The 26,363-nt window shown below is 39.1% G+C and overlaps 2 protein-coding genes across 4 annotated transcripts; both read left to right on the forward strand.

Annotated features, from left to right (window-relative positions):
- Positions 1-3,781: 3,781 nt before the first annotated feature.
- On the forward strand, positions 3,782-18,451 carry LOC128609893 (cytochrome P450 7A1). Of its 2 annotated transcripts, none has more exons than XM_053628758.1 (6): positions 3,782-4,034; positions 11,547-11,784; positions 12,319-12,911; positions 13,001-13,116; positions 14,865-15,043; positions 15,845-18,451. In XM_053628758.1, exons 1-6 carry the CDS (start codon positions 3,955-3,957, stop codon positions 16,184-16,186), a joined length of 1,548 nt encoding a protein of 515 aa, XP_053484733.1. In that variant the 5' UTR covers positions 3,782-3,954; the 3' UTR covers positions 16,187-18,451. The 2 variants fall into 2 exon arrangements, with proteins under 2 accessions (XP_053484733.1, XP_053484732.1); XM_053628757.1 differs by lacking the exon at positions 3,782-4,034 and adding an exon at positions 8,321-9,605.
- Positions 18,452-18,875: 424 nt separating this feature from the next.
- Positions 18,876-25,660, forward strand: sdcbp (syndecan binding protein (syntenin)). Of its 2 annotated transcripts, XM_053628759.1 has the most exons (9): positions 18,876-19,460; positions 19,958-20,040; positions 20,158-20,275; positions 20,370-20,476; positions 20,577-20,738; positions 22,956-23,131; positions 24,596-24,767; positions 25,255-25,346; positions 25,472-25,660. In XM_053628759.1, the coding sequence occupies exons 2-9, from the start codon at positions 19,990-19,992 to the stop codon at positions 25,524-25,526; spliced, it is 933 nt and encodes a 310-aa protein (XP_053484734.1). In that variant the 5' UTR covers positions 18,876-19,460; positions 19,958-19,989; the 3' UTR covers positions 25,527-25,660. The 2 variants fall into 2 exon arrangements, with proteins under 2 accessions (XP_053484734.1, XP_053484735.1); XM_053628760.1 differs by lacking the exon at positions 18,876-19,460 and having other exon boundaries at positions 19,791-20,040.
- Positions 25,661-26,363: the final 703 nt, after the last annotated feature.

Here is a 26,363-nt window from a genome sequence, read left to right on the forward strand (position 1 = left end):
ACAAGAGGAGCTGGTTTTGGTGTAGTGCTGGTTACATCATGGCCTGAGTCATTCTTGGCACTCCTTAAGTCATAGTGTCACTCCTGTTTGTATTGGGGTTTCTCTCAATCTCAAACTCCAGCTCTGTCAACACCTTTGATTAATGTTCACACTTATTCTTCATGAAGAATCTTTGTAATGTGTCCTATTACACCCCTAGCCCCTCCCATGTCAGTGTAACACAGTTGTAAACATTCATGTAGTTATCCAACCAGCCAATCATGTGGCAGCGAAAGCATAAAATCACACATTTTTCATAAAATCATAAAGCATATGATTTTATATGGCATATATAGCATATGATATAAGATGAAGCATATGAATCATAAAGCATAAAATCACACATTTTTCATAAAATCATAAAGCATAAAATCACACACAGGCTTACATTCACATCAAATATCGTCTCTGTGACTTTTACCCTGGTGTGGATGTTTGTTCCAGACGGGCTGGTTTAAGTATTTCAGAAGCTTTTGCAAGGGGCAAAAGGGGACAGGTATTGGGTCTTTTTTAAATCATTCCCGAAAAAAGGTACCAAAAAAATCCAAAAGCTAACTTATATGAAACCCCACTTTCTTCAAACATGTCAAGCTAAAAGACCTTAAAATGACCATAACATTCTGGAGATGAACTAGACATCATTTTGATCTCTCAAGGCTTTCTATCTATTTCTGACTGATATTAAAACAGGAGACATGGAGGCCTGCACTTTTTGTAGGTTTTTAAAAAATTGGAAAAGCCTAAATTCAGGTTAAACAGTATAATAATATCTATAATATCCATAATAATATCAGTTCAAAAACTGAGTGGCTTAAATTCCTTTATGCTTCTAAAGAAAAGCTCATTTGGGAAATAAGACCAACTCATTCTAGCAGACGGTAATGCTCTTGTTGTGTAGTTCGGAGATGTGACTTATTCTGGACTTATCTGGAATACTGCAACGTCTGCCGAATAATGCGTGACTTGACATGCTCTCTGGCATTGCTCCATGATTAGTGTCATATATCAAGGAGGTAACTCTGTACTTCAGTTCCCATCAGCCACTGCACTGTACTACAATATGTCACATGACCACCTGCACCTGAATCACGTTTCTGTTAACGAGCACGCTTATATATAGCCATTGTTTGCACTGCTTCCCTGTCTTATGTTTGTCTTAGACTACTGTTGTCCATGTTACTGTGTTTTGGTCCTGTTAGTTTATGTTTAGTCCTTGCCACTGTGTTTTGCATTAGTCATAGTATCTTTTGTTTTGTTGGTTTATTTAATAAAATGTTTAAAATCTGTGATTGCTTCCGCATCTACCTTTGAAACGTGACAGAACGTAAGACCTACATCGGAAGCAGCAGATCGCCATGAAGTACCTGGGCTTCACTCTACCACCTGTGTTCGCGGAGGGCCACGCCACGCCAACAGGAGGAGGAGTCCGGGGTACAAGTTGAAGTACCTGGGCTTCACTCTACCACCTGTGTTCGCGGAGGACTATGCCATGCCATGCCAACAGGAGGAGGAGTCCGGGTATAAGTTGAAGTACCTGGGCTTCACTCTACCACCTATGTTCGTGGAGGACTATGCCACGCCAACAGGAGGAGGAGTCCGGGTACAAGTGGGAGACGGTGGTCTGGGCTAGTACCATCTCCCACCCTCCCTCCCTCCCTCCCCTATAATGGATCTAGTTCAGCAAACGGAGTCAGCGGAGAATGAAAATCAGCCTCCCTGCTCGTCTGAGGATGCTGCTCAGCTTTTTGGGTCAGCTGAGGACGTCGCTCAGTCGCCAGGGTTGGCTGAAGACGTTGCTCCGTGTACTTATATACCCAAGTGCTCCCCTCTGTTTGCCAACCCCGCGCACAACGCTGCTGTGCTTGCTGGCTCCGCTGAGGAAGGCACTCCGCTTTTCTGCCCAACGGAGTACGTCGCCCCGCCTTCCTGCTCGGCCGAGGACGTCGCCCCGCCTTCCTGCTCGGCCGAGGACGTCGCCCCGCCTTCCTGCTCGGCCGAGGACGTCGCTCTGCCATCCTGCTTCGCTGAGGACGTCGCTCTGCCTCCATCTTCTGTCATATATCAAGGAGGTAACTCTGGACTTCAGTTCCCATCAGCCACTGCACTGTACTACAATGTCACATGACCACCTGCACCTGAATCACGTTTCTGTTAACAAGCACACTTATATATAGCCATTGTTTGCACTGCTTCCCTGTCTTATGTTTGTCTTAGACTACTGTTGTCCATGTTACTGTGTTTTGGTCCTGTTAGTTTATGTTTAGTCCCTGCCACTGTGTTTTGCATTAGTCATAGTATCTTTTGTGTTTTGTTGGTTTATTTAATAAAACATTTAAAATCTGTGACTGCTTCTGCATCTACCTTTGAAACGTGACAATTAGTATCATAGTACCATAGAGACATGTTTCAGTTTGTAGTAGGAATTAGCACATGCTGATTCTAAAGTATGAACAATAAAATATTATTCATAGCCTACAGATTAAACAGTAAACAAGAGGAAATGCCAAATTCTAGTATGGCAAAAATTTGGGTGGAATGTGGACTAAGTCATAACATATCCCAAGCACACCAGTTACTCCTGCTCAGTGATAATCAATTGAACAACAAACAAACTAATTAATGAAAACATCTACCAGACCTTGGTTTATTCGTTATTTTAATATTATTCACAGTTTACTCCATATGGTCAAAGGTTTGTAGACACTTGACCATCACACATGTATGTGCTTGTTGAACATCCAATTCCATATTTAGTGCCTGTTTTGCTGTTATAATAACCTCCACTCTTCTGGGAAGGCTTTCCACTAGATTTTAGAGTGTGGCTGTGGGGATTTGCTTATTCTGCCACAAAAGCTTTACTGAGATCAGGTGTTCGGTGAGGAGGCCTGAGGTACAGTCAGTGTTCCAGTTCATTCCAAAGGAGTTCAGTGGGGTTGAAGTCAGGGATCTGTGTAGGCCAACTTTGGCACACCATGTCTCCTCTCCATGACCTCACTTTGTACATAGGGGCATGGTTTAGGCTCCTTTAGTTCCAGTGAAGGGGAAATTGTAATACTACAGCAAACGTAGCATGTTTCCAACTTTGTAGCAACAGTTTGGGGAAGAACCACAAATCAAGTGTCTGCATACTTTTGGCCATATAGTGTAATTCAAGTCATTAAAAAGAACCATCCATGCTAACTAGTTTTATCAGTTCTCTTAGATTATCTGTTTTTATCAGAATGGTTTATAATTTCCTGTCCTTCAGAATAAGAAGCTCATCTGCAACACAGGCTGTGAATGTTTTGTTTTGGCTGCTTAATAATAATAATAATAATAATGCATTTATATTTTACAATATTTTTTTTCTTCCTGATCTCTGAAAAATCAGGTATATTAAGTATCCTCAGTTGTTCTTAAAGATTTTGTTTTATTCTTAAGCACCTAATTATTGAGTCCTAAAAAAATGTGTGTGTTGGGAAGGTGGGTTAATTTGGCTTCTTCTGTTCCAAAAAAATGTATGCTAAGCCATTTGTTCTCTGCCGCATCGTTGCATCATGTTTTACTGCAACTAAAAGTGAACATACTGTACATTTGGCCACAGTAACTGAAAACTGAGTTGTTTGAAAGGTAGCTAGTCACATCACTGTGCAGTCTGAAACAGTCATTCTCTCTCTCTCTCTCTCTCACACACACACACACACACACACTGCTTACTCTACATACTCTACAGCACATTTCTGTGAGAAGTAGTATGCGGTATATAACACGTACTGTCATACAGTACAGAAGAATTGCATAACTAAGTGAAACAGCGCCCCCTGCAGTGCGCAGGACTGATCTCAATGTAAGGAAAAACAACCAGACGGGACAGAAGGAAATAGGCAACAGGGAAGATAACGTGGGAGTAACTGGAGTGAAACACAGAGCTTAGGCATGGCTGCATGGATTCTCATTACCTTTCTCCTGGTCGGCGTGTGTTTCCTGTTATCTAGAGTTTGCTGGTCGAGGACAAGGTAAACTCTTCAGCTCTTTCGGACCGGGAACAAGTGAAAGCTCAAAGTTGTAAGATTAACACGAGATTCCTACCCTTGTGTGATTTCAGTCCTTCGCGAGAGGCGAACTGATAGGTGTCTGATTTATATATGCGGATAAGCTTGTTCTTGAACCCCCAGGGTTGAGGGTTCGAATCCCGCCTCTGCCCTGTGCGCGTGCGGAGTTTACATATTCTCCCCGCGCTTCGGGGTTTTCCTCCGGGTACACCAGCTTCCTCTCTCAGTCCAAAGACCTATGTTGTAGGCTGATGATGGCATGTGAACGTGTGTGTGATTGTGCCTTGCGATGGCGGGTGATCCGAGTTCCATGGGATAGGCTCCAGGGTCCCGGCTCCCCCGCCACCCTGTGTAGGATAAGTGGTACAGAACATGGATGGATGACTTGAGCTGTTTTGTGTGTGTGTGTGTTTAAAGTTGTGAAAGGACAAAAAAAAAAAAAGAAATGATCATTTGGTGGATTAGAGTACATATTAGGGAAAAGTGAAAGCTAGTTCATCTACCATTTAAATGTACTGAAATAGTTTCCTTACTCATCAATTCATTTGAGGAACACCACATTTGTCAGTATATTGTAGTTACTAGTATTTATGGCTTAATGTAGGTGTGTGTTTGACCTTCGTATTAAGACAGAAGTACTGTAGAGCCACACCTGATAGTCTATTGAGAGCCAAGATCAATTGATGTAACAGGTGGAATCATGTGTGGTCCAGGTGTGGTACAGGTGGAATCAGGTGTGGTCCAGGCGGGGTACAGGTGGAATCAGGTCTGGTTGGTTGAAACAAAAACCTGCAGTCGCAGCAGCCCTTTGCCGATAAGATCGGACACCCTTGGTTTATACAGGCAAGTCTAGAACGCTTCCTGAAAATGAACAAAAATAAAACAATTGTATAAAATATACTACACTTAGTGATCGAAAAATTCACTTAAACAACCAGAGAGTTGTGATTTTTCTTTATTCTCTACTTTCAAGCTGGCTACAGAGGCAATTGTTTTGTTTTTTTTTCACTGGCAATATTTGACGTCATATACTACAATTACGTCAATATTAGTGTATTCATGTTCAACAAAAAATCTCAGGGTGGCCCTGTTAAAGGTTACATTCATAATAAGGCAACGAAGGCCACGTACAGTTGCACAGCTGAAGAAATACATATTGGATGAATGGGGGAAATTCCGCTTGCTAAACTTAACCAACTGGTGTCTTCAGTGTCCAAATGCTTAATAAGTGTTATTAAAAGAAAAGGTGATGATGTTACAGAGTGGTAAACAGTCGACTGTCCCAACTTTATTGGAGTGTGTTGCAGTCATCAGATTTGAAATGGGTGTATATTTTCAAAAATAAATAAAATTCACAATATAAAACATCAAACAATGTGTTAAAAATGTGTTTTCACTATAGTACAGGGTGAACTGAATTTTCAAATGACTCTTTTTGTTTGTTTTTTTGCATTTTCCATACTGTCCCAACTTTTTCGGAACTGGGGATGTACTTGCATTACACTAGTATACTAACCCACTTCTGTAGTAACATACTTGTACACTATCATACTAACATACATCCCTATACTTGCTCACTTACATACTAAAATACTTCCATACTTGCATATTTCTGTACTGGCATATTAACATACAAGCATACTTCCTTATTTGCTATTAACATACTTGTATATTAGCGTACTAACATCTGTACTTGCATACTTCAGTACTTACATAGTGGTGTACTTCTATATTTGTGGGCTTTTAAACTTTAAAATTAACATACTTTCGCACTAGCATACTTGCTCAGTAGCCCAATTGTTGCATGCTAGTGTACTTGCATACTTCCCTGCTTGTGTACTAACATACTTGCTCACTTGTGTACTACAGTGTTGCATACTAGCATACCAATATACTTTCATAACTCCATATTACATCACTTGCATGCTACCATATTTACAGTATATTCATGCTTACAAACATACTTGCATACCAACATACTTGAATACTATCATACTAATATTCTTCTATAGTTGCATATGAGCATATTTCTGCACTGATATATCAGCCTACACACATACTAGCATATATTCATACTTTTAAACTTCCATACTAACATATTGCTCTCTAGCGTACTTGCTTACTAGCATACTTGCACATTAATTGGTTTGAATACTAAAATATTTCTGTTCTTGAATACTAGCATACTTACATACTTGAATACTATAGAACTTGTATACTAGCATACTTGCATTTTATCATTCTTCCATACTTGCACACTCACAGACTACCATGTTGCATACTAGCCTCCTTGGTTACAAACATACTCATTAGTAAGCATTGATTTCTACTATTAAGCTCAGTTAAGCATTTGAATAAGTATAAGTTTTTGAAGTTGTTGGTTTTTTTTGGGCGATCTGAAAGCTTTATCTATCTCTCCAGTCCAGAACAATCACTTTGGAGAACTTGGAAGGAGTGTGTGGAGCTGCTATCAAACTGAAACCCTAATAAACTCATGATAGAAATTCACAAATGTCAAGAATCTCTGCATTCTTGACATTTGAAGATGAGGAAGAGGGCTGGCTTGACCTTATTGTTTTGCATTTTACGTCATCGGGGCTCAATACATGAAGTTCTCAATCGAGTCAATTGCTGCTGTAAAAACTGGAAATCCCCCTTTTTCTCATATTTGGTGCAGTTGCACAGGCAGTGATACAGCTCTTGAAAGTCATGTGGAGCAGCTAATATAGTTGACTGCTGAAGGTTGCATACCGGCAAAGCCATTCTGGTAGAGAAAGGCCCAATTCAGCATTCCAGAGAGCAGAAACCCTCTAGCGTTGGTGGTGTTGAAGGGGCTAATGAGAGGATGAAGGTCTGGTTGCTCTTCAGCCTCTAGTAGTGGAGGAACTCATAGCATTTCCTCCACAGTGGCAGTTACACGGCCCATGTGTTACATACAGTAGGAGTTCAGTAAAGCTGCTTGAGCTGAAATCTTCTGCTTCAGTGCGTCATAATCTGACGGATCAAATTACACATTATGTAATGAATCTCCAGAGACAGGGAGTTTAAATCTAAAAAAAAGTCAAGTTTACGACAGTCTCAGTGTCACAATTTAGAGGCGGAGACAGATGCAAGTGCAGATAAAGAGTTTAATAATAATGAAAACAAACACAAAAGAAGCTATGAACACTAAGGCAAAGTAAAAACATGAAACAAAAACCATGAACCCTATGACAGGAATGATGGCAGAGAAAAACAAACACAAAACAAGGAGTGCAGTGCAAACTGTGGCTAGTATACACATAAGGGCTCGTTAGGTGCAGGTGGTCATGTGACCGTGATGCAGTGAGGTGACACTCAATGATATTTTATATTTTACCTGCATGTTAGAGCCCACAGTGGGCTAATGTTAATGTTTTTCCCATTTTGGGGAAGGATAAAATTATAAACTTGTTTAATTGAATCGTTCTTAATAATTAGAGTATGACTTTTTAATGAATCTGAAATTGAATTTGGCATTGTGCTTTTTAAAAAAAATATTATTAATTGCTATATTGCATCCTTGTAAATTATTGTTGTCTGTTTCAGTAGTTCGCAAACTATTTCAGCGTGAGACCCCCTTTGTGTGGCGTGCACCTCTTTATGGCCCCGTAGAGTCGATATACTATCCATTGATATAAAGTAGTATATCAATGGATGTCTCTGTTTGGTGTGTCTTAGGGTGCTGTGTATAAGTGATTTAATTTACTAATATTTCTAATTTTTACGTATGTCCTAGTTCAAAGGTTAACAATCCCGACTTACATACATTAACTTTTTAAAACACACCTATTATGGTTTTGAAACATGCCTAATTTTGTTTTAGCGGTCTCATACAATAGATTTACATGCATCCAAGGTCAAAACACACTTTAATGTGCTCATAATTTAAACTGCAGCATTATTCCCCCCCCCACCCAGTATCACAAATGACTCGTTAAATGATTCATTCTAAAGGATTCATTCTAAACTCCTCCTTTCAGAGAGCATACTCTGCTCTGATTGGTCAGATTTCCCAGTTTGTTGTGATTGGTCTACCGCTGTCAGCGAGCAGCCGATGAAGACCAGAGGCTAGGCTTTTTGTTACAAACCTACGTAGGTGTGTGCAGGAAGTGAGTCTGGAATTACTAACGACTCGTTTCAGCTGTTCATAATCGGTTCCTTCTTTTGGGAGTCAATAACTCCATTTGTCCTGCGCTTTGATTTTTTTTTAAACTTTGCAGACTTTTTATATTCACAAACAGCTACATGAAAGGTAATATTTGAAAAAGCATAATAGGTGCACTTTAAAAATAATGTTCTAGAATTTCTACGCGGCCTGCCTGGCGCCATCTGGTGGTTTGAGAACCACTGGTCTATTTCTTCCTTCACTGGCTCAATAAAAACAACACAACAGCCCTGTGTTTCCTCTGAGGAGACCTGTTTGTGTGGAAAATAATAAATCATATAGACATTTACATGTTAGACAACTTGGTAGATGAGATAACAGAGGGCAGTTCACATACATAAGCTCCCAAAATTATACAAAGGAGTTTGAAATGAAAGATCCTCTACAGGCAGTCCAAAAAATCTCCATACTCCAATCTCCATTTTCCCAAATAAAATTTAAGAACGCCTTTGACAAAAGTAGAAAGTATTGAAATCATTCTCATGGCTGGATTGGGGATCGGGGATCTGTCGCGAGGTTGCGATGGGACTTTAACAGGAAGCTTGCCAAGCACATCACACATAACACTGTCGCTGAACTTATTAACAAATTCAAAAGGACTGGAAGTGTTGAGGACCTACCGAGCTGTGGTCAACACCAGCTGATGTGGTGCTGGTTTACATAGTACTTTATATATGGAGACTTTTGGGATGCCCTGTACATGTGTCCTCTACCATGTTAGACAGGATATTCTATGCCGTTCTCCAAATATTCACCAGAGGAATGCTGAAAATATTTAAACCAGTGTTTTGCAGAAAAATAGAAGTAATATTTAGACATGTTATCAATGTGTTACCTGGCTTTGTTCTATGATTACGTGACTCTGTCCCTTTTACATCCTTGCCTAAATGAGGGGCAGAAAAATTACCAGGCTTTGGCATTCACTGTAATTTCCCTGTTATTCTTCAAATCCTAGCCTTGTCTACATTATCTACACTTTTCTTTATCTGCCAGTCCACATGAGCTGGCTTTATTGGAATTGTATATAATACTGTTTCTTTAAGAATAAGAGGCACAGCTTCCACTCAGGCTTAAAGAGCTAAGAGCTGTATACAAATGGGTGTTTCATTTCAGCTGATTTCATAATCAGAGGCAGAACACAGGATGCAATAACGCCCCTCCTACAGTGAGCAGGAGGGGCTCTTAGAGGGTTAAAAAGAGCCAGATGGGACAGAAAGAAAAGGAGCAAATGGAGAAGAGAGAGTGGGAGTAAACACACAGAGCTTAGGCATGGCTACATGGATTCTCGTTGCCTTTCTTGCCGTTGGTGTGTTGTTCCTGTTATTGAGAGCTTGTGGGTCTAGGACAAGGTACGTTCCTCAGGGCATCTTTCAGACATGAAAAAGAGAAATCTGAAAGTTGTAAAAAAAAAATTTAAAAAAATTAGCATGAGATTCCACTGTGTTTTTACTCCTTAATGCTCACAATGTTACTGTTTCTTTAAAATAAAAATCTCTTTACCTACAGATATGTTCTTATGCCAGTATATTGAGTATTGCTTAGTGATTCTGTTTATATCAGGTTCTTGAACATATGCTGTGAAATGTGTGTTATTAAATTACATAGGCAACTATGTAACTTCGTAACTATATAATCTGTTTCATAGAGCGATCATTTGGGGGACTACATTCCTCCCCATAGACCCTTTGGTTTTGAGAAATCTTCCTAGAATTTGAAGCTGTACTTTAGTTGAACCTACATTATGAAAATATTTGGCTGAATCATATTTGAAAACTCGATATGCCTACAACGGACTGGCATCCCATTCAGGGTATATTCCCACCTCACACTCATCTAGTCATGCTCACGCTCATGTTTCTGGGATACTAGATGTTTAATTTAGTCCGGTTGGCCTAATTGATGATATGTAATAGATTAGAATTTACTCTTATCTTCCGATACTTCTGGTGCAAGGTTTGACTAAATATACAAAAACATCTGGATTCAATTAATTGTGGGAGCTCACTCTGTGAACGCTGGCCTTTAGAAAATGCATGGCTTCTCACTCAGATCAATAATGATACTTTGACTGTTTTGAGTGCAATGAGTCTTTATTGCTCACGTATACATTACAGCACAGTGAAATTCTTTTCTTCATATATCCCAGCATGCCAGGAGGCTGGGGTCAGAGTGCAGGGTCAGCAATGATACAGCGCCACTGGAACAGAGAGGGTTAAGGGCCTTGCTCAAGCCCAACAGTGGCAGCTTGGCAGCGCTGGGGCTTGAACCCCCGACCTTCTGATCAGTAGATGTTTATTGATGTTTATTATTTATTGATGTTTTGTAACAGAGATAAAGACGGATGCAGTTGCAGGTATAACAGCTTTAATAAAAAACAGTTAAACAAATCCAATGCAAAAGGCAGCTTCAGAGTCAAACAGGTAAATGGTGAGGCGATGTGCAGACAGACTGAATCAGGCAAGGCAAAGGCATAAAATGACAAACAGAAGCAGTTCAATACCAGAGAATCAATCTATAACAAAATGCTTGGTATAGTCACACATACAGTGACAAAACTGAGCATATATTTCACCCCGAACAAAGACACACAAGGGTTTAAATAAACAAATTAATTAAAGGGCAAACTGAAAACAGATGAGGCTAATCAAGAAACATGAGGGAGACAAGGACATGGGTGAAGACAAGACATGAATCCAAACAAAGCACACTGGCAATGTAAACAAGCCACAGTGAGGGGGAATTGATGTATGTGTTTACATTCATTTTTCTTATATAATATTTATAATATAGGTATATTATACAAGGTGTCCCAAAAGTCTCGAAACATAGGGGAAATTAACACTTTTTAGCAAAATGTCATCCAAATTGTTCATACTATTTTTATATTATGGATATTTTTAGATAGCCTTTATGATTGCCTTTGACAAAAGAAGAACATATTGAAATCATTCTCGTGGCTGGATCAGGAAGCTGTCGCAAGCTTGTGATGGACATGCAGTTACATGCATAACACCAGATGTGTGTGTTCACAAAGAAATGGCAATTGTGTAGAGGGTGCTTTGTAAATTAGTTAATAAAGTTAATTTCCCCTGTGTAGGAATACTTTTGGAGCACCAAAAGTCTCCCATAAATAGTTAATTTTATTTATATATATATATATATATATATATATATATATATATATATATATTATAATGCATAATTACATAATTATAAATATATTATCTTCTATAAAAGGAAGTAAGATCATTTCTTGTTCTTCAAATTCAGAAACATATGTCTGTTTGCAGGCGAGCAAAAGAACCTCCACTGGTGAAAGGTTGGCCTTTTTTTGGTGTAATTCTGGAATATGGTAAAAACCCACTGGGCTTTCTGCAATCAGCTCAACAAAAGAATGGAGACATCTTTACATGCCAGCTTGTGGGGAAGTACTTCACCTTCGTCACAGATCCTTTCTCCTTCTCCGCAGTGATGCGCCAGGGGAAAAACCTCGACTTTCACAAATTCGCCATGGGTTTCTCTCAGCGGGTGAGGCACACATGCAATAAAGGGGCATTGCAGATTCGAAAATGTGTGAATGAGTAGTTCTATGTGCCTCTGTTGAATAGATTTCCCCTGCAAGTTAATTATAACATTGAATGACGTCATCTCTTATACCCCTCAACTTTTACCCAATTGTGTGCCTTAGTAATGCTAGTAATGGGTACTCAGAAACACCGCCCCAGCTTTGAGGGGTGCGCAGCAAGTGGTTCTGTGAAAATTGAATGAAATACTTCCTATGACGTTTCTTGTTCCTTATTTGCGAGAAATAATTTGATGACAGTGTTCTTCTGAAGATTTTAAGAGGCTATTTTGAAATGTCTGGTAAAGTAATAGAACAGTAGTACTTATAGTGAGTAGTACTGATAGTGATATATTTAGTCCAGACACTAAATATGAGGCATTTTATATTTAGACTAGACATATTAGATACATAGTATATATATATATATATATATATATATATACATATAATTTATTTTTTTTTACTATTCTCCCTACCTTCAAATATCTCCTTTTCAGGTGTTTGGTCATACTGATTTTACATCTCCACTGTTAAGTGAAAGTTACCGAGATGTGCACTCGCTCTTCAGACAAACACTACAAGGTCCACCTCTTCAACAACTAAGCCAGAACATGCTTGGGAACCTGCAGACTGCTTTCCAGCAGTGCCTGTGCAGTGAGAACCGCTGGAAAGAGGAGGGTTTACAGTGCTTCACCACGCGCATCATGTTTGAGGCCGGATTCGTCACTCTTTTTGGTAAGAAGGCAGGGCTTCTTCAGCCAGAGGGAATGGGAGCTGTTGGGTCATGCATGCAGAAGGTAAAGCGAGATTTCCTGGCGTTTGACGGGGCTTTTCCTGCACTGGCGGCTGGTGTGCCTATCGCGCTGTGCAGACGTGCATGGAGGGCTAGAGAAGCGTTAGCTAAGGGACTACTGCACCGGGAGCTTCATCACAGGATGTGCATCTCGGATCTGATTCAGCGCAGGATGGACGCCTTCGATCGCATGCACCTGAACGAGACGGAGAAAGCACGCACACACGTATGCATGCTCTGGGCTTCACAGGCCAACACACTGCCCGCCGCCTTTTGGAGTCTCTACTACACACTGAGGTACACAGCAAACACACTGTGCTGACAAATGACACATTATTGGTTAGGATTGGTTTCTGATATTGTTTGGCATGTATCCTGGCTCTCAGAAATCCAGAAGCTTTTGCTGCGGCTCTTAAAGAGGTCGACCTGATCTTGGCACAGTTACCAAATGACAAACCAATCTGCCTGTCCAAAGAGCAACTGGAATCCATGACTGTGCTTGGTAGGTCCTATTATTGATAATACACTCTGGGACATGACAATGGGCCAATGGTCTTTTTGACATAAAAGTAAAAGGCCATCCTCAAGTTTACCCCCACAAAATGTAATGGAAACGCAATTCCTTATTAACCTAAATAAACTTTATTTAAAAAAAAGAATTAGTGTAATTACATTAAACCCAACTTTTAGTACAACATAGGAATATTTGAACATGAGTCAAACATTAGTCAACATTAGTCAAAGCTGTTGTGAGTGAGACATTTCCACTTTAAAATGCTAGAAACATCAAAAAGGATTACATCAGTCTATGTGTCATTCATGAAAATAGTCTTGCAATCTGGGACCATCTGCAAATAGTAAGCGTAGAGCTTTGAGTGAAAGACACCGGAACAGACTGACTCACTCTGAAGTATTTCCGTAGTGATGGGAAAGCAAGCAACTAAAATTATAAAATGATAATTTGAATAGAATACACTTTTTTGTGCAATAAAATAAAAATAATGTGAAAACGTCATAGGCACTTTCTGCTTTCCATCCTAGATTATGACAGAAAAAAAGTGTCAGGAAAAACCTCCTAATGTGCTTCATAACTATCAATAAGGAACCAAATCTACTTAAAAGAGTTTCACACTGACTGCATACACTTGGTAAAAACAGCAGACCGTAAATGTCAAGTAACGTTTTGCTTTCATTTTGAACACTTTCTGGTTTATTTTTTACAGCAGCCAGTAACATTTAGTCTGTATGTCACATGAGCTATGGAAAATGAACAGTAACAATTCTGTACATGAATAACAGGAAGTAAGGAATGAATAGATTAAGCCTCAATTAGCGATTGTCTTTATAAAGAATAATTGGAAGCATGTGCTCTTTTGTAGATTATAAAAAAATTTGTTTCACCTTGGGCTTGTGGTGGTTGTATAGAGGTCATCAGTGAAGAACTAAATTAAGAGACAAATGAACTTTCTGAAAAAGCTTCTTGCTTATGCCTTAGGATTCATGCTTAATATATCAAGCAGGCTAGTTCACAGCCAAGCCAAGTGTTCCAACATGCTGATTTTCTGTAGGCAGAATTGAATACTTAACTGCAGTCCTAGAGCAGACTAACAATGACAAGAAGCCAAACAGGAAATGGGAGGGTAAATGATACAGATAGATAGGATATAAAAAAAAAAAAACAAACAACAGACTATTATAACTCAGTTTCAGTTTCTTGTGATAATCCATTGCACTTAGTATTCAGTTAGTCTTAAAGCTAGGACCCACTTCATATTAATACACGGCTCTGTGACGTTATGTGTATCATTTGTGGAAGGCCATTAAAATCGAATCTAACAAAACTGACACAACCGTGTAGAAATTGTCTGCAGGTTCACCCCGAAGATGAAGAAGAAATTCTAAAGGGAACGTTATATGCTATTTTGTTGCATGTTGCTTAAGTCTTTGCTTGTTTGTTAACTTTTTATTCATTGATCAATTACAAATACTAAATTTTGGGTGGCCCATTTACACCGAATGATTCTGAAACTACAGTAAAACTGATAGGAAAAACCCCAATTTATTTATGAGAGTGAGGGATATAATTCCTTGGACTTTATGGACTTTTTTATGATCCAATATTCCATCAAATAACTCAAACCGTTGCAAAATAGCATCAGTAATATAGTGGTAAATATTTTAAGGTAAATACTGAATATCATATTTCTACTAAACCAATATTTAACCCATCAGTGTGCTTTTACTTTGCAGAGAGTATTATCAAGGAAGCTCTACGTCTATCAAGTGCTTCCATTATGATCCGAGTTGCAAGTGACGACTTCATTCTGACACTGGACTCAGGTCAAGAGGCAGCTATTAGGAAAGGAGATTACATTGCTCTCTACCCCCGACTCATACACCTAGACCCTGACATCTACCCGAACCCATTGGTAAATACTCCACAATGCATTACTCTCAAGTGAAAAATACTAGCTTACTCATAAAAACACAATCTGCTTAATGAATACCTCTGACTGAAATATCACAGTCATTGCTGCTAGGCATGGCATGTATAATATCTAAAATACATATCATTACATTTTCATCACACTGGGATCTTTGGGGCATTTGTGCCAGTGATTACATTTACATGCGCATCAATATTCCGATAATAATCTGAATTTGGGAATATTCTAATTAGTATTGAGTCATGTATATTATTGAGCTGCAATCCGACCACCCGGTTCAGTAAGACGATATTCTGATTACTCAAATTCGGATTCCCACCTCTGGAATATGCCTGTTTTAACTGTAAATTTGTTACATGTAAACACCTTAGTCAGAAAATCCACTGAAAGCAGATGTGTGCACATGCTCAGTCCGAGAGTAATTGTGGATAGCAACGACAGCATCTTGAGTCTCCCGGGAAATAACAGCGGGAAAGGAAAAGCAAATGCATAGCTAGGAATACTTACAACCACCATGTGTACAGGAATATTGCAATGCCTGTACGCATATAAACATCGTATTTGGAATATGGCTGCAACCCGAATATATATTTGATGTGCATGTAAACATAGTGTATGAGTCGTGTTTGCTGTTTTTAACCCTTACATATATTGCACATGTACATTACAATCATTTCAGTACATAGCTGCTCTATGGCTCTCATTGAAATATTACAAGCATGTGGTAGATCAAGGTGGCCGTGATCATTCTTTTTTTGTGATGCAATTTTTATGCAATTGCAGGAGTTCAAGTATGACCGATTCTTGGATGAGGAAGGTCAAAGGCAGAGCCAATTCTTCAAAAATGGCCGACAGCTGAAGCACTACCTTGTGCCATTTGGTTCTGGTGCCAGCGAGTGTCCGGGTCGTTTCTTCGCCATGAATGAAATAAAGCAATTTCTCCTGCTGGCGCTGTGGCACTATGACTTACAACTCAGTGAGCTTCATGACACACTTTCACCAGACCGTACCCGCGCCGGCCTTGGCATCCTGCCACCTTCACAAGATGTATTGCTTCGATACAGAGCAAGAGCAGACAGGTACACCGAGAGAGCCGGGGGGGAAAATGATGCTGATGATGACTAATAAAAAAAACATGCCATGTGTTAAATCAAAACAATATGAAATAATCCTAAAAGAGCATTCATTCATATTTTTTGATATACACTTAGTGGCCTGTTTATTAGGTACACCTACTCTATGGCTATGCATAACAAGCTGCCAGAACTTTGACAATTGCTTTAGCTCTGTAATCAAGCACACTGGGATTGAAATGAAACAATGGCTCTGAGGTTAAAGTGAAGAATATCCTGTTTATTTTGAAGGCATGTTCCTCTCTATTGGATAAACCACAGAGGGATTACATTATATGCATATGGACAAAATAACTACATTTGAAGTAAGATTGTCATACTACTGGGCTGCAAATCCATTAACTACTTGCAGCCTACACATGAACAGAACCAGTATCCTCCTTGGTGATGTTTTAGAGGCCTGTACCCGTTTTCTGTTCCTGCTATGCTTAGGGGCTTTTTGGTATTCCTTTCACACAGGTTAATTATTCTTTCTTCAACTACAGCTCTTGAACTATAGTACCAAAATATGTTGATGATTAGGTACAACTAGAGTAGCTATACTTAATGATGTCTACTGAGTGTACATTGAATTAAAGTTTGTTTAATGTATAAATGTGTGGATGCACTTAGATGTTTGTCAGCTTTCATATGCAAATGTCTTTTTTTCCCTTTTTTTAAAAAAAAAAATGCTTGCAATTTATTGATTGCGCATAAATTCTGTATCATCAGTTTGCAATATAAATATACACCACGTGTGTTTGTAAGACTGAAAAATGACTGACAGTCTGTAAAGGACTTGAACGATTGAAGCACTACATATCAGTATGTCTGCCGGTGGAATGGAAAAGATAAAAAAAAACATGTTTTGAAAACCAGAGTTCATACTTAAATGGTGCTGTAGTATTATTTCTCCTTCCATTGTCATCTACATGTTTTTTTTCTTTTTCTTTTATTGTGTCCTTATTTTTCCACCATGTGAACTATTGAATTTAGGTGTGAAAATAATATTGAATATTGATCATGTCTTTGTGTATTTGCCATGATCGTCATATTGATTAAGTGGATATTTGTATGTCAGATTTATTTTGCAAATACATTTAAAATTTATTCATACAAAGCAGTATTTGTGTTTGGCTTACTAGGCACTCAACACCACTTTTTGGATTAAAGCATTAGGAGGTAATATCATGGAGACATCAGATCAAAGTGGTAAAAAGCAATCCATCCATCCATCCATTTTCTATACCACTTATCCCATACAGGGTCGCTTAGAAGCCTGGAGCTTATCCCAGGGAACTCGGGACACAAGGTGAGGGACACACTGGACAGGGGGCCAGCCCATCACAGGGCACAATCACACACACGTTCACACACTATGGACAATTTGGAAATGGCAATCGGCCTACAACGCATGTCTTTGGACTGGGGGAGGAAACCGTACAAGTACAGGGAGAACATGAAAACTCTGCACACAGAGGGAAGAGGTGGGATTCAAGCCCTCAACCCCGGAGGTGTGAGGCAAATTTGCTAACTACTAAGCCACCATTAGTGAATTTCCTGTTCCTAGTCACCCAGGTGTACTGAATTTTTTTTTTTTTTTAATATTAATGGGAATATACTTAAAATATATTTTTCTCATATAAATTCATAGGGTGCCAATAATTGTTGCATACCTATATTTAACAAATATATTTTTTGTTGGATAAACCTGTTTGCTTGCAATTGTTTGATATCCCTGAGAGCAGAATCTTTTTGTGAATTTTTTTTAACAAAACATCAAAAGGTTCAACAATAAAGACAATTTTTCACAGCCTTATTTGCTCATATTTACCAAGGGTGGCAATATTAGTGGAGGCCATTGTCTGTCACATAACAATTAATGGTTAAGTGAAGTTAACTGGAAAACTGAATAGTAGTGAAGACTTAAAATAATTCTCTGCTGAGTCTCCTAAATTTGGTACTTCGTTGCAATTTTAATATTAAAGTCTGCTGTATAAAACAGTAACTTTTTGAGTTCATAATAAAATAATTATGTACAGTCACTCTATTCATAACCATAACAGAGTTTCATATAGTCTTGTTATGAAAATGTTATGGCAAATTCATAATATTTTCATGACGGTGTTGTTGTTCAGGTAGATATTACATCTCCCTTAGATATTAGCTACCCCTACTGGCTACCGTTATCACAGCATATCCCAACTACAACAAGAATAATGTACACTCACCGTCCACTTTAATAAGAAAACCTGTACACCTGCTCATTTACGCAGTTACACAATCAGCCAATCATGTGGCGGCAGAACGATGCATAAAATCATGCCGATACCGGTCAAGAGCTTCAGTTAATGTTCAAATCAAAATTCAGATTGGGTTTTTAAAAAATGTACTCCGGTTTCCTCCCCCAGTCCAAAGACATGCATGGTAGACTGATTGGCATGTCCAAAGTGTCCATAGTGTATGAATGGGTGTGTGAATGTGCCCTGCAATGGATTGGCACCCTGTCCAGGGTGTACCCTGCCTTGTGCCCCATGCTCCCTGGGATACGCTCCAGGTTCCCTGTGACCCAGTATAGGATAAGCGGTGTAGAAAATGGATGGATGAATGGATGTAATCTTTCCTCCGGGTAATTTATTTCCTCCTATTGGTGGCATGATACAATATGTCTAGTGGATACCATTAAGGACCATTAGACCATTTAACACTCAGAGTGTTGAATTTACACCCTGCAGTGTTTATTTAAGTCAGTTGGACACAAATGAACACTCTGGGTGTTAATTCAACACTAGAGATTTTACTGTGTAATTTCTTTAATGGTTAGCTGATGGTTCGGAATGATATTTGTAGTGGAAACCATTAGAACTTCTATGATGGTTTCTTTTTTTTTTCAGCAGGAGTGTAATGTAAAGCACACCACCCTTAATTATAATGGAGCATTATTAAGATCGCAGCTTTGCAAGTATATTAGGGAACAGCATGACCTCTTTTCTAAGAGAACACTTAGAGAGATAAAAACAACATATTGGCCAGAAGGGATGAAGCTCGCGCGCGACCTGAGAACACACAGTGTGCACGCGCTCTAGCTGAACTGACGGAGTATTTGATCCCCCATGTCCAGCTCATCCATCATCTGACACACAGAAGGTCAGGACTAGTCAGGATCACGATTAGTATTGGTTTTCTGAACCGCAGAGGAAGACAGCGTCTGACAAGGAGACCAGTTTTGGGGGATTTATCCACACGATTCCCACCATCACGGGTGCACACACCTCGGCATCATCAAGGTGAGTCTGTAGATGGATTTCATCTGAGTCATCACCACACTCACTCAGAGGTTATGCGTCGGTTGTGTGAATGTGGTTAGTGTTTAATGTAATCATAGCAGGAGAATGCCTGAATGAGGGTCGCATTGCGAAATTGCACGAGGTGTTGCCTCATCCTTTGCACGGACGCACGAGCACGTTTATTTCACAATGCATCGTCGGATTTGTGGGAATGAGCAGCTCGATGGCGTGCAATCATTTAAACTGCGGCTCGGAGTGGTTTCATGGGAAATAGTCAGATTGTATTAATTTCATTGCCGCTGTGACGTAATGCTGCACGAACAATCCAAACAAACCCCATGAAGACGCCTTGACTTCCGAGCTATCATTCTCAGCGTCATGTTTACTTAAAACGACACGTTTGACTATGCTTAGGTTTGAATGATAGAGCCATTCTGGAATAAATCACCATAGTAGCCTAACATGACGTGTGTGTGTATGTGTGTGTGTGTCTCCAGGTAACTGATACAGAGGAAACAGGAGCGCAACCATGTCATTGTATCCGTCTTTAGAAGACCTGAAGGTGGATAAATTTATTCAGGTATGGCTTCTGTGATTGTGATTAGAAAAGCAGTGAGTAGCATCAGCATGTGCAACCTCCTTCCTTTCAACTTGAAAAAGAAAGAAAAAAAAAAAATGTAGTTCATCTCTGCTGCAGGCGCAGAACACTCCTACTGCCAGTCCATCCAAAGCCCCACCCCTGGCACTCTCTGATTCCGCCTACGATCAATCTAGCCCCGCCCATAGTGGGTCAAATGTGGAGGAAATTGGAACAGGTCAGACTCTTCAATATATAAAATTATTGTTAATGTGTGAGTTTGTATTTTATGGTATTTATAAATGTGTGTGTGTGTGTGGGTGTGTGGACAGATGCCTCTGGAAGTTTATATCCTCAGCTGAGTGAGTTTATGGGCCTGAATCTTAGTATTGAGGCAATAAAAGCTTTTTCTTCTGGAGTCCCTGAGCAAAGTAGCGGAGTAAGTGTTTTTGTCTTTTTGGCCATGCATATGTAAGTTGTTCTGTGTGGCACGAATAAATGCAGAGTCTGTAGAAGAGTGCATCTTCTGTTGTTCATAGGCTCTAAGTGTTCATTCGTCTGGCACAAACTGGACAGTTGCTCCTGTAACTGGTAATGATATGGGAGTGAAGAGGGCTGAGATTCGGCAGGGCGTTAGAGAGGTGGTGATCTGTAAAGACATGGATGGCAAGATCGGTCTCCGCCTCAAAGGCATAGACAATGTAAGATGAAACTGTAAAATATGCCCTCACACAACACACTCAGACTTTGCCATATTCCTGCTGACAAATGCAATTCCAGAAGCTTTTATTTCATTATCATAAGCAGTTATCTAACCAAAAGCAGAGGACTTAAGTTTCATACTACTACGCTTACTACTATAATAATTAACATATACTAGCAAATATTAACTAATATCAACAATAGTGCTTTCTATAAAAGAAACCAGAACAATTCTCATTAAAGTGCACCTATTATGGTTTTGAAACGTGCCTAATTTTGTTTTAAAGGTCTCATATGATAGATTTACATGTAACCAAGGTCAAAAAACATTGTAATGTGCTTATAATTTATACTGCAGCCGTACCCCCCCCCCCCCCCCCCCCAGTGTCACAACGACTCGTTAAATGATTCATTCTAAAGGATTCATTCTAAACTCCTCCTTTCAGAGAGCATACTCTGCTCTGATTGGTCAGATTTCCCAGTCTGTTGTGATTGGTCTACCTCTGTCAGCGAGCAGCCGATGAAGACCAGAGGCGGGGCTTTTTGTTACAAACCTAGTAGGGTTGTGCAGGAAGTGAGTCTGGAATTACTAATGACTCGTTTCAGCTATTCAGAATCGGTTCCTTCTTTTGGGAGTCAAAAACTCTTTTTATTATGCACTTTGATTTACATTCACAAACAGCTATATAACACACCATATGAAAGGTAATATTTGAAAAACAACAATAGGTGCACTTTAAGTAATGTAATTCAATAGTAGATACAATCACTAAGAAAAACATCATGAGTTTAGAGTTTCATTTTGTTATCTTGTTGGGCTGGGGTGGCCGACAGTGTTGCTAGTCAAGTCTGATAGCCTCCTTTCCCTGCATTTTCTATAATAACAAAATCAGAGTGTACACTGAACAGTTTAGCCCTCCATGGTGATGAGTTACTACTAAAAAAAAAATTGTTCCACAACAAAAACCACAAAAGTAAAACTTAAGGAACTGCACAGCTGTAAAATATTCATCTTATCTTCAGGTGCTTGCAATTTCAGACCATAGTAAAAAAGTGAGCCTTTCTCTAAATACACACACTCACATTTCACTTTCTCAGGAACAACTGTACACCTGTTCATTTATGCATTTATCCAAACAGCATCATGTGGCAGCAGCGCAATGCAAAAGTCATGCAGATACAGGTCAAGCGGTTCAGTTAATGTTCACATCAAACATCAGATTGGGGAAAAAATGTGATCTCTGTGACTTTGATTGTGGCATGGTAGTTGGTGTAAGATGGGTATTTCAGAAACTGCTGATCTCCTGGTATTTTCACGTCTTTAGCGTTTACACAGAATGGTGCATGAGACTGAGTGAGTGACAGTTCTATGGGAGGAAGCGCTTTGATGATAAGAGAGGTCAGAGAAAAATGACCAGACTGGTCTGAGCTGCCAGGAAGGATTTAGTAATGTAAACAATCACTCTTTACAATCATGGTGAGCAGAAAAGCATCTCAAAACGCACAACACATCAAACCTTGAGGTGGATGAGCTACAACAGCAGAAGATCACATCAGGTTCCTCTCCTATCAGCCAATAACATGAATCTGAGGCTATCATGGGCACAGACTCGCCCAAACTGGACAGCTGAAGATTAGAAAAAAAATCACCTGATCTCATCAACCAGGTGAGTGAGTCTGCTTATTTGAGTTACTGTAGACTTCCTGTCAGCTCAAACTAGTCCGGTCATTCTCCTCTGATCTCACAGGATGTTTTTTTGTTTTTCACACCATTCTGTGTAAACTCTGTGTAGACTCATATGTGTGAAAATCCCAGGAGATCAGCAGTTCCTGATATTCAAACCAGCCCACGTGGCACCAATAATCATGCCACGGTTAAAGTCACGGAGATCACATCTTGTCCCCATTCTGAGGTTTGATTTGAAAGTTAACTGAAGCGCTTGACCTGTAGCTGCATGATTTTTTTTGTTTGCTTTGTGCTGCTGGCACATGATTGGCTGATTAGATAACTGCATGAATGTGCAGTTCCTAATAAAGTGGATGCTGAGTGTACCTCTTGAGTGTAATTGCAATATGATTGTAATATTACTGGTCACAGCGAATTTTACATATTATCTAAATATTATCCATAATTTAGAAACGGAAAAGAGAGTTTTTGTCTAAATTACTGCCTGTTATTGGTGTGTGCTGAGACTATTGTGATGTCTGTTATTCAGGGGTTGTTTGTACAGCTAGTACAAGTGAACACTGCGGCAGCATTAGGAGGGCTTCGCTTTGGTGATCAGATTCTGCAGATCAATGGAGAGTCCTGTGCTGGATGGAGCAGTGACCGTGCACACAAGGTTCTGAAGAATGCCAGTCCTGAGAGAATAACGCTAGCAGTACGAGACAGGTACATACACGATGCTTATCTTAAGGATGTAAACTGGTAGTCGGCGTATCCGGTAGTCATGAACATACAACACACAATATATTTTATTTATAAGAATGAGACTGCCTCAGCTGAATTATTGATAAAGCTACCAGGAACAGGATAGTTTAACATCCGCACAATGATGCAGCTATAGTAAGCAAGTCTAAAAGCAGGTAACAATGTATATTGGTAATCTTTTTTTTTTTTTTTACCAGTTGATCCACAAACTTTTTTAATTCCAGACCTCCAAATACAAAATCAAGGGAAAAAAGAGCTTTACACTGCATGTGCAAACAAATTAGCAAAGTAACAGCTAATACTTAATCTCTGTTTCATTACGGTGTTCAGTAATTGTTTCATCAATGTTCATAGATGACTCAAAGGTGTGTATGAATGACATGAGAAGTGGGATAGATATACCAGGATGAATTTTCAGTTTCTTAGTTGGAAAACGTTTACCCATGGTGGCAAGGACAAAAGCACAATTTTAGTTTCCAATGTCAGCTATTGCTATAGTAAAATTAAAAATTAAAAAATTTAAAAAATGTATAGTCTGTAGTTCATCCATGCCATTTTGTAAAAGTGTAGTATGCCATAGATAATCACATGTTGTAATGAGCTCATTGTATTCATGTTCCAAAGTTTCTATGTCATTTGTAAGATTTTTTTTTGCATTAATAACATTACTACAGGTGGGTGATACATTTCAGGAAAAATGGGTGGTTTGGTTTGGGAAAGGATCACTTCAAATCAATACAAAGTTACGCTGACTGATCACCTTTATCATATGATCAAATGTTTCTATCCTGAAGGGAGTACTCTCTTCCAGGATGACCCTGCCTCCATCCACAGGGCATAAGAGCTCACTGAATGGTTTGATGAGGATGAAAATATTGTAAATCATATAAGATGGTCTTCACAGTAACCAGCTCTCAACCCAATTGGATACCAATGAGGGCGACGTTTTAGATAGCGCTCTCTACCACCATCATCAGTACCAACTGAGGGAATTTTTTTTTTTTTTTTTGGAAGAACAGTGTTCATCACACCAATACAGTTCCAGAGACTTTTAAAGTCTATGCCAAAGAGCACTGAAGTGGTCCAACACCTCATTAAAACACTTTTATCTTGTCAGATTGCACCTCCTCATGGGCAAGTTTAGTTCACTAGATTTCCCATACCTCCAAGGACTCCATGGATTTGTTGAACTTCACTTGAGCTGCTAAAACACCAGTGTTCATTCTTATCCACAGGAACCTGGTTGGAATTAAAACCTGCAGCTACTCTGGCCTTTTGTGGATTAGATTGAACATCCTGTTTCTAAAGTAATGGAACAGGATGTAAGATGGCAAATGGGATTCCACTAATGAGTGCAAGTCAGCAAGGGCATGTTAAAAATGGTATTGAAATGAGGCTTTAGTGTTTTTTTGTGTCGTTCTGCAGGCCACTGGAGCGTGCTGTCACTCTGCATAAGGACATGAGTGGGCAGCTTGGCTTCCTCTTTAAGAAAGGCAGAATCACGTCCATAATGAAGGACAGCTCTGCAGCTCGTAATGGACTGCTCACTGACCACCAAATCTGTGAAATCAATGGACAGAATGTGATTGGACTGAAGGTGAATCTCTCTCTGTCTCTCTCTCTCTCTCTCTCTCTCTCTCTCTCTCTCTCTCTCTATGTTTTCCCTCTCTCTTTCTGTGTCTTTCTCTCTAATCATATCCAAACTTAAACTTGCCGGATGAGTCTGTGTTTTGCCTACATTTTAACAGCCTTCATTTGTGGTTTTGCATGCACGGTTAATTCACAAATCCAGTTCATGAATGTGGGGGAGTTTTAAATGTGATACCATTATAAGAGTTATTAAAGTATATAGGTCTTCCAAATGGTGGAATTATATTTAGTGTCTCTTCAGAGAATTTCCAGAGTTCCTGTTACAGCATACAGAGAACTCTCAGATACACACATCAAAAGTGTTTTCTTTTTTTTCTTTCTGGAAAAGTAATAAAGTCACAAATATTAAAACATTTTGATCATACTCCTGAAATACAAATAGACTAAACAATTAATGCCTCCGCTTCTTTCCTTTACTTTCTTCTGTTTGTCAGGACTCTCAAGTGTCAGACATCCTCAACACTAGTGGCAATGTTGTGACTGTAACTGTGATGCCAGTGATCATCTTTGAACACATGATGAAAAGGTAAAGAAGGGGATTGTGGGTAAACAAAATCCAGTTAATCAGCAGTACTCCACATATGCAAAAAAAATGTCTTCTTTTAAAAAATTTTATTTATTTTTTTTGCTTTACTTGCTTTCTGTACACAGGATGTGCAACAGCATTGTGAAATCGCTAATGGACCACTCCATTCCTGAGGTGTGATATGGACCGACCCTCACCTGGCTCAGAACGGGCTTGCTTTCTCGTGCACTACAGCTTAGACGAAGTGGCGTACACATGCACAGTGTTTGATTTTGAGCAGTTTATACAATACAAGAAGTAAAAAGTGAGAGACATTTCTCTTTTGTTTTGCAGTATTTCTCTCTTCCATCATTAATCCTTTATGTTAAATGTGCGGTGATTTTCAACGCTGAATCATTCTCAAAACTCAAATGACAGCTTCACTGAAATAAAGTAAAAAGGTCTATAACTATATCTGCTCTGCTATATGCAAATTTCACACAGATACTTTGTTGTATGCAAATTTCCTTTGTTACACGGTGACAGAGTTCCTTGGACTTTACTTTTCTTGAACGTATTCTGATTTTAATTACTTATTTAATGTTTTCTTATTCTTCTTATGACTCTGTGTCTAAGAGTACATGTCTACCCAACTTTATGGAATCGCTAGGAAGGTGCTTCCTCGATTTCTTTTCATACCTTTGACTCGTATTAATTCATCAAAGTAGTTGCATTTCTCTCGACATTTTAAACATATACTGTACAGATGAATCCACAATTTACAAGGAATTGTAAAACTATGCACAGATGCCACAGCATACATTAAAAAAAAAAAAAAAATCATCTTAAGGGAAATAAAATATAGTTCTTATAAGATTTCAACCACAGGTCAATTTCTAAATTGATTAGTCTACTTCTTTTAATTTGGGTTCATTTTCTGTGACTTTCTTTATTACGTTATTCTTTTTAAAGCTGATATCCTTTCACTCAAACCCAGTGGAATTGTGTTAACATGCGTTGAAAGGAAATGCGTTGGAA

The sequence above is a fragment of the Ictalurus furcatus genome, chromosome 7 (assembly GCF_023375685.1).
Source record: "Ictalurus furcatus strain D&B chromosome 7, Billie_1.0, whole genome shotgun sequence".
Taxonomy (NCBI): Eukaryota; Metazoa; Chordata; class Actinopteri; order Siluriformes; family Ictaluridae; genus Ictalurus; species Ictalurus furcatus.